This window comes from Pieris brassicae, chromosome 11, assembly GCF_905147105.1.
Source record: "Pieris brassicae chromosome 11, ilPieBrab1.1, whole genome shotgun sequence".
Lineage (NCBI taxonomy): Eukaryota > Metazoa > Arthropoda > Insecta > Lepidoptera > Pieridae > Pieris > Pieris brassicae.
The window spans coordinates 8,935,839-8,955,298 of record NC_059675.1 but is presented as its reverse complement, the minus strand read 5'-3'; the positions used below and the strand labels follow the sequence as shown (position 1 = coordinate 8,955,298).

Genomic DNA, 19,460 nt, shown 5'->3' with positions numbered 1-19,460 from the left:
TTTAGTTAAGTCACAATGTAAACACATTGACATTATTTAGAGAATTAAAAAGTTCAGCGTACTTGAGTAAACATCGCAACTAATGAATTAAATTTATAATTGGCTTTTCAGATATAATTACCGCATAAGTGGGGTGGTAGATATGGTTTGGAAGAGCTTGTGTTCTGTCAAGGATGGAACGAGTGAGCCATGAGTTTGGACTTAAGATAAATCGCAGCAAAACCAAGGTAATGATTGTTGACCGTGCCAGAAATAATTCGCCTCAAGTGACTCAAATCGCAAAATGCAACGTAGTCCAATCTTATATTTATCTTGGGGCTCAGATTTCAAACAATGGCGGATGCATCGATGAGGTCAAACGACGTATGGGCATCACAAGAACGGCTATGGACAAGATGCAAAAGATATGGAGAAACAGGACCATAACAAAAGCCACGAAGATCAGGCTCGTGAAGACTCTTATATTCCCCATATATTCTGTACGCGGCCGAAACGTGGACCTTGCGAGATGTGGAAAGACAGAAAATAGACGCTCTAGAAATGTGGTGCTGGAGGAGAATGCTTGGGGTTTCGTGGACCGAGTTTCGTACAAATGTCTCGATACTTCAAGAACTCGGTATTAAGCAGCGTTTATTTTCAATAGTACAATCTCGCATCCTTACTTTCTTCGGACACGTATCTCGGCGTGGTATTCAGTCCATAGAACGCCTTGTCGTCCAGGGGAAGATAGAAGGCACTAGACCGTGCGGCAGGTCACCTACGCGTTGGACTGACCAGATCAAGTCTGCCGTAGGAGGTACACTCAATGAGTGTAGCAGGATGACCACTAATAGGCAACGATGGCGAAACGTCGTGAAGCGCATCACATCTGCTCCTTCGATTACCACTACTAAATAGCGATCACGACCGCTCTGTCAAGAGTGTACCGGATAAGAAGAAGATATGGTTTAGAATATTAGTCTTGGTCGCCCAGTTAGCAATCTTCTGTTTTAAGATATCCACTGGATACTAACAATGCCAAGCTCTCATTAATTAATGCGATAAGCTATCGATACTCTCAATGCATACTTTATAGATACATAGTATGTATTACAATGGCTCAGTCAGTCGTGTGTAGGGGACAATAAACAGCAGACACGAATATACATCACGATATCGCTATTATTAACATGCAGTTATTATCTTCACGTTATTATTATGAAAACAATTATTTATTACAAATAATTAAATGCTCATCTAAACGAAAATATGCGTGTAAATAATCTTACAGAGGCTCTAGTGGTTATGAAAGAAATCAAATAGACAATTAACTTAACCATAATAAAACAGTCTGAATCAGAAAAAAACAGAATTTATATAATTATGTTAATACTTTTTTGCTTATTTATTCTTTGTAAGGAAAATTTAATCAAAATTAAAACGGACGAGATTCATATACAGTAAACCACCTTAAAACGCATTTTCATATTACGCGATTTCAGTTACGGGTGTACCCCCACATAGGTGGGAATTGCACACGTTATATTTCTGTACTACTGTGACATTTAATGATAAGGGAATGATTTGTACGTACATATTAAGTTTATAACAGAGTTTTTTCTTAATATTCGATTAAAATCCCCTTTAATGACTCGTATAAAGCGGAATTAATCTAACATGTCATAAGGGGGTTTACTGTAAGTGCATATGTGTTTCTTTGTAAGTCCCACAGGTTTCGGCGTCACACGAAGCAGGAAAGAAATGTTTAAAATAAAATTTAAATAATCAATGACTGAGATGCCGACTGCCGGTATTTAGTCGTCACGCAAGAGCAAAGCTACGCTTCCGTGCTTTTTATCTGATCAATTTACTCTGAATGGTCTAGTTTGTCCGTCGGAGGCCATTGAGACACCTCTTTTTGTCGGTTTTCCGTACTTATAGAAAAACCATGGTAAATGTAAGTAGATTTGGCCTTAAAGTGTGACAAACTGTCTGAAGGATAAATGACACAATTTTCCCGTACGAAATGAGGTCATTAGAGATTGCAAGATTTTTTCTTTGTATAACAATAACAAAGTTAATATTTTATAAGCATACACGTGGTAAATATATGGACAATGTAGTTTATTCGTTCTTATGCCCCCTCCGCTGTGTCGTGCACTATCTGCTCGACATAACTTATTCCGAAGCACGAAGCTTTACAATGTTCTCCCGCCAGGGCTCTACACCCACGTACTGAGCTTTTCATTGCCGCGTGGGTTTGCCTATCGAGGTTCCAATCGATATTTCTGGGCATTTTTATCACCCTGCTTCTTGTCAATAGCATGCATTATCATAAGTCATGGACTACTGCAGTATTTGCTATTGCAAACAAGTTATTGCGTGATATTCAGATGCTGTATAAACACTAATTGATAAAGTACTTAACAGCTTCTAGGACTACTTTAAAAATTTAAGGTCTACCGAAACTGTACGGTTCTGTGTCACGTAGTAGATAGGTAGATAGATAGATAATATTATATATAATACTATGTATCTTCTACAAAGACGTCTTAGTTTACAATCTATGTTGGTACTTCCTTTATACTTTCACATGATATAGGATTACTTACGCTTATAATATTTTATATTGCAGCCGATCATGTAATTACATCTGTCACGTAGATTTGAAGAGTAGCGCATACAAGAAATGTTATGTAGTGATTCAAATTACTATGGTTCAGTTCTGTTATTATTTACTATAATCCATGAATACCTTTCACATTAGTCTTTAAAGCATCAAACCCTAACGTAACGAGGGGAGAAATGAATACTTTAATAAATGAATTTATTAATAAATAATCACATTATTATGAAATGTGAATTCATAACTAGCTAGTAAAATTTAATAGTTAATTAAAACGTTTCCAATGATTAACTTTTTTTTCCATGAATGTGTCCTGGAATCTCGGAAGCGATTTTTTAATTGAAAATGACCTTCCATATAAGTCCTTTGCAGTATGCGGATTGCGGATACCGGGCGGCGAGCCAGTGAAGCAATTTGGCTGCAGACGACGCACGAAGCTGAATGTAACCGCGAGCAATTACATCAGCCCAGAGCTTATGAGTCTTAGGTACTGCATTTAGCTCACAGCGTGGTCTTGAGAGCAAGCGATATCCAAAGCGTTATAGTCCATTTATTTAGTAAATTCCTACATATCTTCTAAAAACCATGAGTATCATTAATATTTCAGCTATTGAATTTTTGAGAGATTGTAGTAAGAGCAAAACGATCTATTTAGTATAATGAGTTTAGAAAAAAAAACTTATTGTGGGTTTTTTGCCTTTCCTTTAGTTAATCTTATGTAGAGAGTTGTTTTAAATGTTTTGTATTTAAATCACACCAAAATGAATTTCTATTTATGAGAAGCAGAACGAGTTAAGAGTTGAATTTAACTCATCTCTAAATATGTACATAATTGACACGCCATCCATCCATAGGTACATACTATTGCATTATTGATCAAGGGTGAATGGGGTCATTTTATTTTGTGAAGCTAATGCGTTGTATACATAGGTATTATCTATCTAATATAGAGTATATACCCGATACCGATGTCTAATCAGTATGATTCAAAAACCTAACCGATTAACAAAAAAGAACTAGACTACTTGTTTGTTTACACAATATTGCAAACATTTATGATAAAAGGTACCCGTTACTGTTTACGGTTTTCATTTTTTTACTAGATGTCTACCGTATTGCTGTAATAATTAATTATATAAAGTAAATTTTAGGTTCACGTAGCTCTATCTATTTCTTAAACACTACAACATGTTTACATGCGTACTTTGAAAACTTACCTGGGTTCGATAGTTTGGCGATGCAGGCGAGGCTAGCAGATGGCGCTGAATTATGTTTTGCATAATATTGTATTTATTAATGAACTAATAAGTCTTAAATATAATGTTTTTAATTACTTATTTAGAAATTTGCTGGAACAAAATAGCTAAATGTTATTTTTTTTATATTTAAAACGGTGTGCTAATGTAATTTGCATAAGATATTTTTTAACCTGTGCTAAAAATGTTAATTGCCATTATAAAATCATTGCTCTAATTTGTGAAATCCTTCAAATTATGCTTAAAAATATTGTCAGTATTTTTAAAATATCGAATTAATATAATTATTAAGTATCTGAACTTTGTACGTATGAATTGCAGGTATTTCTATTTGCTGTTGGATGTTGAACAGCTGTAAGTCGTAACTTTTAGTGTTATTTTTATAGATATTCCATTCTTGTTTTGAGGTTATAACATAATATCTTATTCTTGGAGCCATAGTTTATCTATTCAATTTGAGTAAAATAATTACTATACTTTTACTTGTTTCTGTTATTTAATCTAACAGCTAAATCAAAGATACAATTATACATAATTGATTTCAGCGACGGAGGGGATCAGAAGTCGGCAGTGTACGCTCAAAGTCTATTTCGGAAGGTGTGTACTGAATTATTTGGAGAAGCTGGTGCAGGTCACGTGGATGTACTTAGTGTTCGTGGCTCACAGGTAGTTGTGCGGCTAAGGCCTGACTTTCTACGTTCCTTCAGAGCAGCAATAGCTCTTTCTACCAGGAGGATTCACGTTTGCCGAGAAGCACCTTCACTACAGGCTTTGCTTTAACATTTTGATCTAAAGTAAGCAGTATGTTCCAATTTTTATGTATTAGTATTAGTGTGGAAGTTTCGGCACTTACATTTAGTCCATTGTGTTTACTATGTATTGGTGTTTAGAATATGATTAACTTTGCCTCCTGTAGACAGAGATCTGTCTGAATTCATATTAGATTATTTAATATGATCCCCTTTAAATAAAAAATAATAATATATATTCAATTAAGTTTTTTCTATATCTAAATTACAGAGTGATAATGTCTGGTGGATTGGGTGAACCAAATACTACAAGTAGAAGAACATGGAGTGTTAGTGAGGATGGCAAGCACACAGTCATTGTGGCAAGCCGCAGTGAGTTGAGTACACCTAGTACTGTATCCCTACCTCCCCCAGAGCCTGCTCCGGGCCTTATTTTACCTGATGGGTCTATCAATTGGGGCTGTCCTTGTCTTGGTGGCATGGCCACAGGGCCCTGCGGAACTCAATTCCGTGACGCATTTTCGTGCTTCCATTACAGTGAAGCTGAACCAAAAGGGAGTGATTGTTATGAAAAGTTCAGTGTAATGCAAGAGTGCATGGCACAGTTTCCTGAGTTGTATGGCAAGGATGACGATGATGATGATGAACTTGCTGCTGCTATGGAGGAGTCTGCAGCTACCAGTGAAGATTCTACCAACAAAGATGAAGCACAAAAGAAATTGTAACATTAGTCAAACTTATAAAAACAAACCTTAGTAGACTCAAAATCAACATGAAACTGCCAGCATTGAGAAGATACTTAAAAGATTTAGTTATGTTAATTGCCAAGTCACATACATCAATTTATACTGGGCAAAACCAAGTATAAATCCATATTTAAAGTATTTAGTTGCCATGGCAAGATGAATCAAATAGATTTTGCAGTAGTTAATGATAGTGTTATATCTTATGATACTATGTATTAAACTTAGAATAGTTAATAAAATAAGTGGATATGGAAATATTATGTCCTATAGTCAATATTGATATTTGTTAATTATAAAAAATATCCTTACAACTATTTTTATTATTATCAACTCCAATTGTAATTTGCACATTACTTTAATATCTAACTTTAAGTATTGATAGATGAGATACAAACTTGCATTAAAGAGGACTTACTTGACTTGACCTAATATCCTTTAACCCATGGTTGTTGGTTTCTAGGCAATGCTGACCACAACACTGATTGACTCCATCAGTGATTGCCACCATCCCTAACTTCCCACCCTTAACCAAAAAGGAATGATCTAGATATTGATGTTGTCGACATGAATCATTCATGGGGAGTCCATCACCTTAGCCATTTATTTTGCACTAATATTTCTTAAGAGTTGAGGAGTCTAAAAGCACCATCGCAGGAGAGCATGGGGAAAAGGCTATGCAACAACTGTGGCACCCAGTGAGTTTCGGAAGCGGTCTTAATGACATACTTGCCTATAAGAAAAGATTATCAATGATTTATCGAGAAATGCGTGTCCTGTCCCTTGTCCCTTGGAACTGCACTCTTCACAAGAATATATTTACAAAATAAATAATTTTGCGGTTTATAAGGTTATTAATTATATATAATGCAATTATAGATAATGCAATAAAATGGTTGTGCCTGTTGATAGGCAGATTCGCGTTTGTTAGTTTTACCTTAGTAATTTAGGCCTTGATTCAATAAGAAGCTTAAATAACGTTTTTCGTATTTTCGCTTTAAAAGTGTATACTTGAAAAGTAAGAATAAAAATTGTTTGACGAAATTCAGTTCAAGAAAATTAAAGAATGGCCATAAAAGTGTAAAACCAATTTTATATTCGCCTATTTTAGTATTCGCTTAGCGTCCACTATAAAAATCATTTAATCGTTTAATAATTAATTAATTATGTGTTCAATAAATATCAAAACGCAATGTTCAAGCTACACATCTCGCTTTTTTATTCTTTCACCGTGCATGCCCTAGGGCCGCTCAGTTTACCTAGGGCATAGGCGAGTAAATCTTGGATTTAAATTAGGAAAGTCACATTATTTGTAATAATGCCACGATAGTACATGCCTGCCTTATCTGTACGGATATTACGAATATGTTATTTATTCATTTATAATATTATTTCATGAGAAAAGGCGTTCTAGATTGTATAATTTCAGCATTAAATCGTAAATACAAATGGTGACAATTCTTCGAAATCCATAATTTCAATTTAATAATTTTCTGATGAGGGTGATCCAAAATATTTTTTCTCGGCCGATCGTCACATTTATTAGTTGAGTCATTGTTGAGATTTACTCGGGTTACGTTACATTTATATTCGATATATACTTTTTGTTTATTATAATTGATAATAGTTACGTCCACTATTTAGAATTTTATAGTGAGTGTTTAGTGCGGTTTTGAGAACTATCGTGAGGCAAGGTATTAGCATCAGTCTAACCTCTCTTTGTTCCCAAACTAATAGAATTTCTCCAAATCCTTGCGGCTGATAATATTGTGTGCCTTTCTTCCTGGTAAGAAGATATTGTAACGAGGTATGTACTCAGGACTTATTATTCTAGTATAAGATTGTGTATCGACGGCCACCGAACCCGAACCGTTCTTTGTGGTACAACAATAAATGTTTTTAAGATTACAATTTTATAAAGAGGATATAACCTGTTTTACAATATAAAACTTCAAAAGTTTAAACCATACCTACTATATTATGATCATCGACAATATAACTATCATAACCAAAAACATGTCTTGTGACTAATAAATATGTATTTATTGGTAAAGGTTAGACTTTGACCTTGTGATTAATAAATCAAGGATAATTTTGGCCTAGTAAGCATTTTTATGGAATTTCGTATTTCGATACCGATGTAATCATTAAAAAGGTCAAAATTGATCAATCATGTCATAATCAATGTTTATGATCTGTAAAATGAGTCATCGAATTCATATCATCATCATGGGTTTATATAAGTAAAGTGTTAGTCGTCGTTAAAAATATCACGAAAAGACTTATTATTCTGCTACTTTCTGAAATTCCTTAATACATATAAGTTTCAGGTTATGATATATGTTATTATTTAGAAATGGCTCTACTGCAAATACCTGTCAACATTATTTATCTACCTACTTAATTAACATATACTAAACCCATTTTGATAGGGAAATAGAAACTTAGGTTCATTTATAAATATTGATTTGTAGGAAGTTACTGTAAATTATAAGCTTACTTTAATATAGCAATAGTGGTCGCCGCCATGTTCGGTAGGTTGCGAGTGTGGTAGAACATTACCTCACGACTAGCGATTTAATATTGAAAAAAGGGGGAAACTTTGGTTCCCAGAACAAGTTTCATCTTGATTATTATGATTCTGAAAGAAGGAGTACGTAACATTTTTACTCGAACGTTATCTTGCGAGTTTAACTTAAAGAAAAACAAGTCAATACATTGTATTAAAAAACGACTGTTAGATGACTAAGGTACATAAAATATGTATTACTAGCAGACCTGTCCAAGTAACGTCTAACAATGAATCCATTTTAAGCAAAATTTAACTTTATATGAACCGAGTTATTCTTGTCTATGATGTTGGAAAATCTTGAATCAAACATCAAGTTGTTGTCTTTTGTTTTTATATTGTTATAAACATTTTGTATATACATTTCAATTAGAGTATTTTTAATTGATCTTGGATGATTTCAATATTTTTAAATAGCTATTTGTATGAGTTATTCTGCTATTAAGAGCGAAGACGAATCAAACTAACAAAAAGCGGTCCAGCCGTTCTCCAGTTATAAATATTAAGATATCGTTACTATTAACGCGTAATGCGCTAAATATATTCTTATCAGAACTATTTTTTTTTTACAAATTATTAGACTTATTTTGAATTTAAATTAATAAAATCTACCCTTTACCATGCATGGACACGAAGCATAATAACGATATCCTAGTTTTTTTAATAAATTCATTTTTATTAAAATCTGGGATTCATTAGACGATATTAGTGTTACATAGTGTAGCTGTTCTATTATTTGTATTCTAAAAAGACTAGGTGACAATGTCCTTGTAAGTGCAATTAATTTTATTCCCATCTTACTTTCTGTGGGCGTTACTCGTATCTGTTAATTGTTAGAGCTTGTTAGAAGGTCGTAGGAGGTGCTTACATTGCTCGACAGTAAAATCACCACGATTTACGCTAATGAGATTCTAGTGTGAAAAGTTTTGGACTAAGTCGGTATTCGAATTGTTATATTTATATACATTAAATTTTGTTTATTATTTATATATTCTGATTGTTTTATTAACTCGAAGTTAGCGAATATCTTTGACATAGAGCGTGGTTATTCCTTAATACGTATTTATATGATCTTATTATATACGGAACAGTACACCACTCTAAAGTGAAATACATGTATGTATGAACACGTCAAAATATTGTTCTCTTTGTGTCGCCTACATAAGTGTTTAGAGGAAAGCTTTAAACCTTGACCCAATGTTAATGTGTAGGCTTCTGGCTTCATTCGCGATTCATTACCAACATCACGTGATGCACAAAGTCAACAAACCACTAAGATTATCTATAGCCTATATTTGTTAAAATTGTATTCTTCAAATGGATTGATCAATAATTTTGCTTATAATATTCGTGCCAATACGAAGGCCAAAAAAGAAAATATAATATTTATTTCCTGGTTTTTTGTTTGTCTGAAGTTATAGTCGCAATGTTTATATGGTAAAGTTTATTACTTCAATTTGACTATTAACTTAAAAATAGCGATAAAAATAACATTATGATTTTCCAAATACAATAAAGAATATTATGTTCAAGACGGGAACAGGACGGGAAATACGTTTTTGACAAGGGTACCGAAAGTCAAGTCTCGACTCTGAATCTCCCTTTGCACTACGTAGGAGGGTCCATAGCTACGGCCACACTGAATTAACCTTAAAATAAATGCAAAAACTTAAATTTATAACTTTGTAAGTGATATGCTTTCAGTGATTCTTCTGCTTATAGTGCCACCTCCTTGCGATCCTTGCTTGTTTCTTAACCGTCATAATCACTTCATTGTTCTTCTGCATTCTGTCCAGCACAGTTGTATTTCGTATGCGGTCTGTCCAGGATATTTTAAGCATATGTCGATAAACCCATACCAGCGTCCAAGATTCTACGCCGTAGAGCAGCACAGAGAAGACGGAACATGGCGCAATGCGCGTTCTAAGCTGTAAATTTGGGCGTTTGTCACAATCAACTTTTGTTAGTTTTGATATGGTGTATGATTCTGTAGAGACTAAACTATTATTTATCAGTCATGTGATATTTTAATTTTATAAAAAGGAAAAAACCACTTCATCATCAAGAGATGAAAAGTTTGTAAATTTACAAATGCGAAGGTACTATGTAGGTGCCAAATGAAATCTGTTATATTTGACTTAACATTCACTTGTTTATACGTAACGATGTGATTTGTTCTACTTATATCATTATTTTGTCATATTATATGTGAGAATTACCTTTCGGAAATATTCTAAGTCGTAACAAAATCGACATGTAGCAATCGCTCATATATTTTACTTGAAATATGCTAGAAAAAATAAGCTGCGAGAAAATAAATATATTATTAGAAAAGAAAAATTATTTTGTTTATGTATTTAAAATGTGACATTTCTTTGCATCATCACTATATTTAGAAAACGCTATATAAACAGGGAGTAGAAAATAAATATTCAAAAACTTTAAATCAAAAGCCCAACTATACCGAATATAGGCTTTCATTCTTATTATTTTTATTACTTCCAGGTAGGAAGAGAACGTCAGGAGGACATGACGTGCAAGAAGCTAAGTGATGACTATCGGCTTGCAGGCGTTTCCTTTCCAAGTAATACTTACTGTAATACATATTAAGCCTTGTTAAATACTGAAGATCGATCAACTTTTTCTGATTTCTTATAAATGATAAAAATCAACATATAGATCAAGAGTCGACGTGATCATGCTTGTAAGAATGCGTTTAAGTCCGGTGAAATGTATTTTACACACACTTTATTATTCAATGAATTCATACTATAATAATTGACAGCGCAATATACCTGGCCAGTGGTCAGGCACCTATTATGGCACGTGCCGTTACTTCGTCGTAACTTCAACTCCGCAATCAGATCACGGATCACTTGCTATTATTTTAGTTAAAAGAAATATTTATTTTTATAAACAGAAGCAAACGGGCTGACGGCTCATTTGATAACTGAGAGACGTAAAGCTTACGAAATGTGTTTCCAACTACCATAACATAGCTAGAATAATTATTAAAGAGAGTCGTTGGTACTGTACTCCAACCGATGTAACCGAGTGGCCTCTCATTTCTCACTATTTCACTCAAAATAGTTGCGTTACCATTGATTAACCACCCAGTCCGGTACGTTCAATCCCCTTCCAATCCCTATTATTTGTGCGTATTATTACTATGGGCGTTTTCCGATTTTGCGGTTTCCGTATTTTATGTATAATATTTCTGGGTCAGTTTTAATTCTTATATCTACAAGCATAGCGTGACGTTTCAACGCTCATCTCTGAGTCACGATTTAATGCCATTTAAGATAGTGAAAGTTTAGTGAAAATTATTATTTAAACGTATAGAGAAAATGAAAAGACTTTTCGCTGATTCTATTGTTAATCTCTAATCTCTTGTCAGTGACAAGGATACTGAATAGCGTTTTAATATAGGTAACTTGTATGTTCAAGCTTCGTTCTATGTTTAAGATAATAATTTACTGAAGGCTAGAAAAATACTCCAATAAGACAATTTTTATTTTATTTTCTTATAAATTCAAAACTTGAAATGGTATTAAGAATTTGTGGTTACATTTTTATGGTACCACATACTGAATTCTATGTCACCCACTTAAACCATAGTGGGTAGAACAGGTGCGTACGCGCAAAGTTAGCGCGCACACGAAGCCGCGAACACGCGTACGCGGCACATCTTTAGTTTCTAAGAGAAAAACGACCTTATTACGACAAACGTATACTTTATAATTGTGTATCCGAATCTATCCGCTTTTTCGAATGTTTAAAACCTGTGATTTTATTTTTGAGTGATTTTCATTTTGGTGATATTGTTTTGTGAAATTTTATGGTAAGATTATCTTGTTAGAAAATTATTTTTAATTTGTTGTTCACATGACAAATTATTTCAATGTATTTTTTTAATGAGAAAATAGTCAAATCAACTCTACCTAAATCTATTTTCTTTCTTTGTATGAACGAGTAATTTTGCAATGCAAATAGAAAATCATACAAACTAGGAAGAAATAGGTAGACGCGGAAATCTGCACTTCTCATTATAAGCACATCTCTTGTGAAAAATGTAAAAGTATGTAAATATATTCGAGTATCTTATAATTAACATACAAACATGAAGATGGACATATACAGAACATCAATTATATATTAGATAAATTCTTAGGATTCTCTAACGACACATTTTCTAGTTTTTGTTAAATAAACTTGGCTCCTTAACTAATAAAAGTGTTTAATAATTTCTTAGTTTCATGAATTATAAACGATATATTATATAAAGTAATTCATATCATACCATACCCTAATTGATACTTATTAATAAATTAAAATATTTCAAATAAAAAATATGTTTGACTAACAAGTTACAAAAGCTGGGTTCCAGTATGTATGTGTGGACTCTGTTTCCGCACTTAGACGCTCAATAGGCCCATTGTGCATACTGTGTTCCAGTATTAATCTATAACAAAAATCGTAACTTTGAAATTACAAATAATATTTTCATTAAATTAGACTTTACATAAAACCAAGCGTGGCTGTCGTAACAATATTAGTATGGAAAGTATGTATATATGCTTATTAATATTCTAAAACGGTAGTATCTCTGAGTTATCGACCTCTTTTATTTCAATACTCACGAACACAGTTTGATGCTACCGAATCGATCTAATTAGACTTTTGATCAATTTTATATAAACGTACATTAGTTTTAGTTATTTAATTAATATATACATATATTATTTATGATTGTGCTACAAGTACTAAAATACAAAAACCTTCTAGTATAGAGATAAACAGAGTCATCGCGAATATTAAAACAAACTGACCTTTTTAATAGCCATAATTAATGACAAAAAACTAGGTAAAGAGATAACGTAACGTAAGATTTTATGTAATTCTTAAAAATATATAATTATATAATCTGTTCAATTAAACGTTTTATTTGTCTCGTAGCCAATATGCCAGATTGATTGATTTTTATTGATTTTTTTAAAGATATTCCTATTTAAAAAAAAACTATATTCCGAGAAGCAGCCCCGTTACCACTATCGATTGGCCTAATCTTTGGCTAGAAAATATGCAAAGGTGCACTATACATTTACCTGTAATCAAATAATTATCTCAATAAGAAGACTGCTTAAAATTTAACTTAAACCTAAAGAAACTTGACCTCAAGCAAAATCCGCCTGATGTCACGGTGAATTATGTAAATGTTAACAAAAACATTTCCTATAAATATTATATTATATTATTTATTGATGCTCTAAGATTGATGATTCACGACCAATTGAATTTAGAATTTTAAACCTAATGTGATAACTTGTCCAGTAACATAAAAATGTGTGACTTTAAGTTATGTGGTGTCAATTTAGCAATAATATTTAGTAGTAGATATGTATTTAATCGTAAAAGAAACGACGTTGGCGTTACATATATTTATAATAATATATACATATTAATATACTAATAAGTAATATTTCGAAATGACTTTTTTGGTTTTTGAGCTTAACGGTTATTACTCTTTAACTTATTGATTCATTAAAGTTATCGAACACATAAACTTAGGTAAGGTGGTTATTTTAGTTTAACCGAAATAAAACAAGAAATTTGAGATAGCGTAATGGAATAGATAAACTGGATTTACCTTAGTATAATACCCGATGTATTACTTGATTTTTTAAATGGTTGAACTTTTGTATATGTGTATAAGCAAAAAATATCGATTGCTTCATACAATATTGCCTGTATCTACCGAGGTTACCAACACGGATGTGGGAGTGGGAGCATGGAGCACCAAAAAGTATTTAAAAAAGTTAGTTGAAGCAGAAGTTACAGATCACTGCCGTGTAATGCTTTCAAGGGGAAAGAGATTAGATTTTGAAGGGCCTTTATAGTTTTATAGGGAAAGTTTTTAGATAATGAGTTTTGACAACAATTATAAATATCTTAACTGTTCTTAATATTATGACACGATGATTATTAATATGATATTTGCATGCTTATTTTATTAATATTAAAATGTGCGGTATTTTATATAGTCAATCTGAATGTACCACACAAATAAATAAATGATAATTTATTTACAGGTTAGCGGCTGAAGTTTGAATTTTATTAGTTATTATGATAGTTTACCCTCCTTATAGTTTGATAAATGTAGCTTTCAGTAACCATATATCCACTTACACGTAACATATCTCAACGATTAAGTCTTTAACACTTTCTACTGTCATTTCGTTTAATGACCATGTTGTCTAGGAAGATAATTATTATATTACTACTTGAGTGAAATCTCGGAGGGGTTTTTAAATTGCAACTTTAATTGCTATTTTAGATTTAAATCTTTAAAACTAATATAAAAAATCTCTAGTATCCTTTATTAGATATCATGCATTTGGTATTGCTCTTTTGTATTGAATATATTATAATGATCAAGGCATCTTACAATTTATTTATATATAAACACTTCGTTACAGAAACATTATACAATTGACTAATTAAATAAAAACGAGGGCAACTGGCAGCCTTATCGCTTTCGAGCGATCTCTTCCAGGTAAACAATATATTAAATAATAAAATAAAATAAATTTGATGTTAGTTAGAAATTTATTATACATATATATGTATAATATATATACATATATATATATATTAAGCATAGATGATGCTTGTTTACTGTGTTTTATGTTTATGTTTGAATGTGTATCCCGTTTTTGGCTTGTGTGTAAGCAAATAATTATATCGATTAGTTCGCTACTGATCAAAGGTTTTGAAGGGCAGTTTCAGAACTTTCGACTGAGATTTGAACTTATTGAAATTTTTACTAAGTAGTTAAATAACTGTATACAATTATTACAGTAAGAAGAAAGGTTAAATAATCGATTTTATAGAAGAAAACTGATTAGTCGATTTAATTACACTGAGGTAAATTAAGAGAAAGGCTTGAACGGTTTAATTTAAACTATAATAACTAAAATTAAAAAATAATTTACGTAACGTATTGCACAATGATAATTAAAGAACTAAATAATATTTTTGAGTTAATCTAATTCATATCTCTTAGGTAACGGAATATAAATTATATCTTTTTTTATATTTAGAGCGATTTAGAGAAACTTTCATTTAATAAATGCATGTGTGAGTTATTGACAATTATTGTTATGGAATGTTAATACCAATTGGCAATGATGGCAAATAAACTAAATATTTTTAAATCATATATAACTTTGGAAAATGCTTATTACGCGTGCCAAATTTGTCTACGGTTTTATTATGGGGTGCCCTGTCCATTAAATCCCTAGACTTATCTTGGCCAATAGACTTAGTATGTTTTTATTTATACAACGCATTATATTTCAATGTTTAGAAAAAGTGAATATTCTGAAATTATTAAGCTGTGTGTACCTGGTCTAATAGCGAGATGGCCACGGTCCGGTGCACGCGATGCTTATCACGTATTTATGAACGCGTTTGTAAACTAATAAATTACGAAAATGTACCACTTTCAACTAAAACATACGAAAATTTATAATTGTTTAATTTCGTTTCATCCTAAAATAAGACGGTCCAAAGTTACTCTAAAACAATACAAATAACGTGCATGTATATGGGCACCGCATTTGATTGTAATTTTTTTAAAGGTAAGTGGTATTAATTATTTACCAGAAATGGAACCCAGGTCTTCAGAATAAATTGTTATTAATACTAAGTCATGAAGCCAATTGATATCATATCAAAATATATGTATTTTACGTATCCTTGATTTAATATCCTTTAAACAAATTATTATTTATTGGTGAAATCTACAAGATGGGCACACCTCAGTAAACAGTAGGACATAGTGATATTTAGAAATCAAGGTTAAACAAATCTTTGACAACTCAGACGAGACGTTTGCAAATAGTAAAATGATGGGCGAACGTAGATAACCATTCAAAATATAGAATCTATTTTTATCTATTATCTTTTTCATAGATTTTTTTAACATTTAGTTTACAGTCAACATTCTAAAATTGTTCCTTTTGTTGTACGGCGACCAAAATACAACAAACTTAATAAAATGAACAAGGTTATCTTTTATTTATAAAACTAAATGTCGAATCACAACATAAAATTCGCCAGCGTAATTTAGAATTTTTATCGATGTTTTCGCTATCACTTCACCTATATTTGCCAAGGATAATTTTCACAACCGTTCGGAATCCCGTCAGACGAGCGGAGCTTTACGTAATATGAACGAAAGTGACCAACGGGAGATGGCACGGTCAGCAAATTAATGTGAAATCAATTCCGACACGAGCGGTTACACGCTGTTTTTACATGCAACCATTAAATAGCGGTTTTAGTAACAGTTCATGTTAGATATATAAGTTAGTGTGTGTTGTATACTGAATCTGGGAACTCTTGTTAAAATGTTTTATTTTATAGACTGTCCTTGGTTCGGCTGATAACGTTAACGCAAAAAGTCATTGCTTAGTGTGAATAAAAACTATCAGCGAAATAGAAATCATAGTTCACTCTTTGTTTTAATGACAAATACAAAAATTAGGTTAAAATAGTGTGCTTGAGCTAATAATATTGAGCCACATTTTGTTCTAAGAAAACGTCTTTAAAAATAAAATAAAATTAATATAAATAAATAAACAACCTTTTTGGGTTTGTACCTCAGATTTTTGTATCTGTTTCATGATCATTTGTTAATCTAATAGGCAAGTAAGTGATCAGCCTTCTGTGCCTGACGCACGCTGTCGACTTTTTGGGTCTAAGGAAAGCCGGTTTCCTCATGATGTTTTCCTTCATCATTCGAGCGAATGCTAAATGCCCACATTGGATGAAAGTCCATTGGTGCACAGTCGGGGATTGAACCTACGACCTCTGGTCGCACGCTGAAGCCACTACAACACTACCAAAAGAAAGAAAAAGTTTTATTATATAATATTTTGGTAAATATATTGACTATATTGATTTTTTTAAATAAAAAGGGAATCAGAAATAAAAGCGATTTATGATAAATACAATGTCAATTGTTTTTTATTGTTTTGTTTTTGTTGTGTACACTATATTGGAATTCACAAAGTTATGAGTTTATTCGTAAAGTCATCACTGTATAAAAATAATTAATGACGTAGTTTTAAAGTTACAAAATTTGTACAAGGTATTTAATGTGTTTTTAATACAAAAATATCGAATATAATAGTGTTTTACAGCTTATAAAATAGTGAAAAAATTTATAGTATGTATAAGGAATTGCACTATTACCCCGCCAAAAAAAACGTCAAAAGGAAATAAGAAATAGTCGATACTTATTGTTTAGTTTTGTACGAAAAATTTGGTCTAGTATTATTGTAGTTAAATTTAGCATTCAGTATTTTTCCCCCTTGAAAACACTTATAAATATAATCACTATTTTTATAGAAGTATATTTGTTTGTATCCTAACTACACCCCGAAGGAATATTTTGTTTTAAATATACATAAATCTCATTTCAACGTCTTATTTGCTATCAGTACATAACAGCCCTAGCCAAATCATTGGCGCATTTGTAACGATTTATTCTTCATATACCATTGGTGACATTCCCTTTATTACGAAAGTCTCATATTATATTAACATCAACTGAATATAATCAGGAAAATTCACATAACATTTGTTTTATACCAATTTTATGTCATTTCTTTACAAATATGTATTTTAGTAATGAGCTTTAAGGTGCTTTTAGTCTTTATAATGCAGTTAAGTCAGTTGACACCTGTTAACTTCATTATCAATGTTAAGGAAATATCTTCTTTGTCTTATTTGTATATTTTACGATATATTTTATGACTGTCAAAAATAGTGATGTCTAACACTTGACCATGATCGTTGCTTCAACCAAGGCTAGTTAGTGGATTTGCATACAATATTGATTTATTTCAATTTTATAGTGGACAAAGTTCAAAATCGAAATGACATTTGCTGTATTCAAATTTTCCTTTTAAAAAAGGAGTGTAGAAGATAATCGTGTAATATACAAAACGTAATGCAAATATAAAACACAGAACTAGATATGATACTGTTCATGATAAGTTGATAATAGTTTAATCCTAATACACTAATGAGCACGTGACCTACTTACTACAAAATTATTAAATATAATCATTAAACCAGCAACGAATTTCCTTTCGGACGTTAACTTAACTAGCTCTAGGATATGTTGTGTAATATTAAAACGTAATATCCTTTAATTTTTCTGATGAAATAACCAACCAATCTAACATGAGCTATTTTAAGACGAATGAGTATTGATTGGAAGGTCAAGTCTCGTTGGCAAGCAGATTGTATTCTATTGGGATGTATAGTGATGCCCTCTGCATGGTAATTGTGACATACAAAAATGTCCTTAACCAGTATGTGTTAATACGTAGAAGTACTCCCTTTTGTACATATTTTAGTTGATGATCAAAGTTGATAATATACACACATTTATACTATTATGTGGCTATCTATTGATTATTTATGAAAGAGAGTATTTATTACGAACAAAAACGTATTAAATTGCTCTACACTAATTATAATAATTTAAATAAGAATACCTACTATTATAACTATAAACACATGTATTAGATAATGGTTTAATTCTGGACTTTAATTCGGTAGCTTCGTTTTGTCGCTTTGAAAAAAAATTATTTTTCCTTACTTTGCGACCTTGTTTGAATCATCATTGACTCAAGAATGCTCTTACAACTTCCAGTTGCAAAATATTCTTACTCATGTATTAATCGATTCTTTCACAAGATCAATTAAATGTTATGAAAATAATTTTAACTGAGTAGGTCTAAAATTTATATTTTATCACTTATTTATATAACCACTTTTTTAAATTTTGTATACATTTTCAATATGTTAAAACGAGTTTATATCATCAGGTCACTACCTAATAATAAGATTATTAACAGGTTTCTATACAACAATGCACATAATTGCATAGAATTTTTGATTACCAACGTTATAATAAGTATTTGACATGGTCGAATTAATTTAGGTGTTGAAGTTTTACTTTAATTCAGTTATAAATTTTCATGCTATTGTAAGTATGAAACATCGTCGTTTTACGGGATAAAGTCAGAGTGATATTCAGAAACGAGATTTTGCGCTAAGTGTGGCTCCCGTGTGTCACAAAGATGTTGAATTTTGACATACAGAAGTCCTACTGAGGCCTGCATAAAAAGTCAATCAAACTTAAAACTAATTTCAAGAGCTGTCAAAACCAGAAAATTAAGACATTACACAGCATTTATATTAACATCAACATCACTAGACTGTCTTGAGATACAAATTAGAATGTGGTCCTCATTTTTAATAAGGATCTTACCCTTGTGTTATCATTTAGCTATAAAAACAATTCTCAATTAAACAGATGCAAGAAGACCCACGAAAACGTCAAAGCGCCTTTGAACTTACTAAAATTACTAAGAAATTTGTAGGCTTTCCTGAAATCGACTTTCATTCAATCGATTTCACATATAACTTCATTTATATGCCGTTCTCTAATATTAATGG

General features: G+C 31.7%; 2 protein-coding genes and 1 long non-coding RNA gene across 3 annotated transcripts in view; 2 read left to right on the top strand and 1 right to left on the bottom strand.

Annotated features, from left to right (window-relative positions):
- Positions 1-4,079: 4,079 nt before the first annotated feature.
- Positions 4,080-6,197, top strand: LOC123716585 (mitochondrial intermembrane space import and assembly protein 40-B). Its single transcript, XM_045672400.1, has 3 exons — positions 4,080-4,215; positions 4,407-4,527; positions 4,882-6,197. Exons 1-3 carry the CDS (start codon positions 4,203-4,205, stop codon positions 5,333-5,335), a joined length of 588 nt encoding a protein of 195 aa, XP_045528356.1. The 5' UTR covers positions 4,080-4,202; the 3' UTR covers positions 5,336-6,197.
- Positions 4,339-5,816, bottom strand: LOC123716586. The gene is made up of 2 exons (XR_006754578.1): positions 5,772-5,816; positions 4,339-4,822 (listed from the first exon to the last, which is right to left on the bottom strand). It is a non-coding gene; the product is annotated as an uncharacterized LOC123716586 (long non-coding RNA).
- Positions 6,198-10,447: 4,250 nt separating the features above from the next.
- LOC123716440 overlaps positions 10,448-19,460 on the top strand; it is a 112,669-nt gene continuing 103,656 nt past the window's right edge. The window contains exon 1 of the mRNA XM_045672201.1: positions 10,448-10,506. The gene's annotated coding sequence lies outside the window, so the exon portion shown is untranslated. The remainder of the gene's footprint in view (positions 10,507-19,460) is intronic.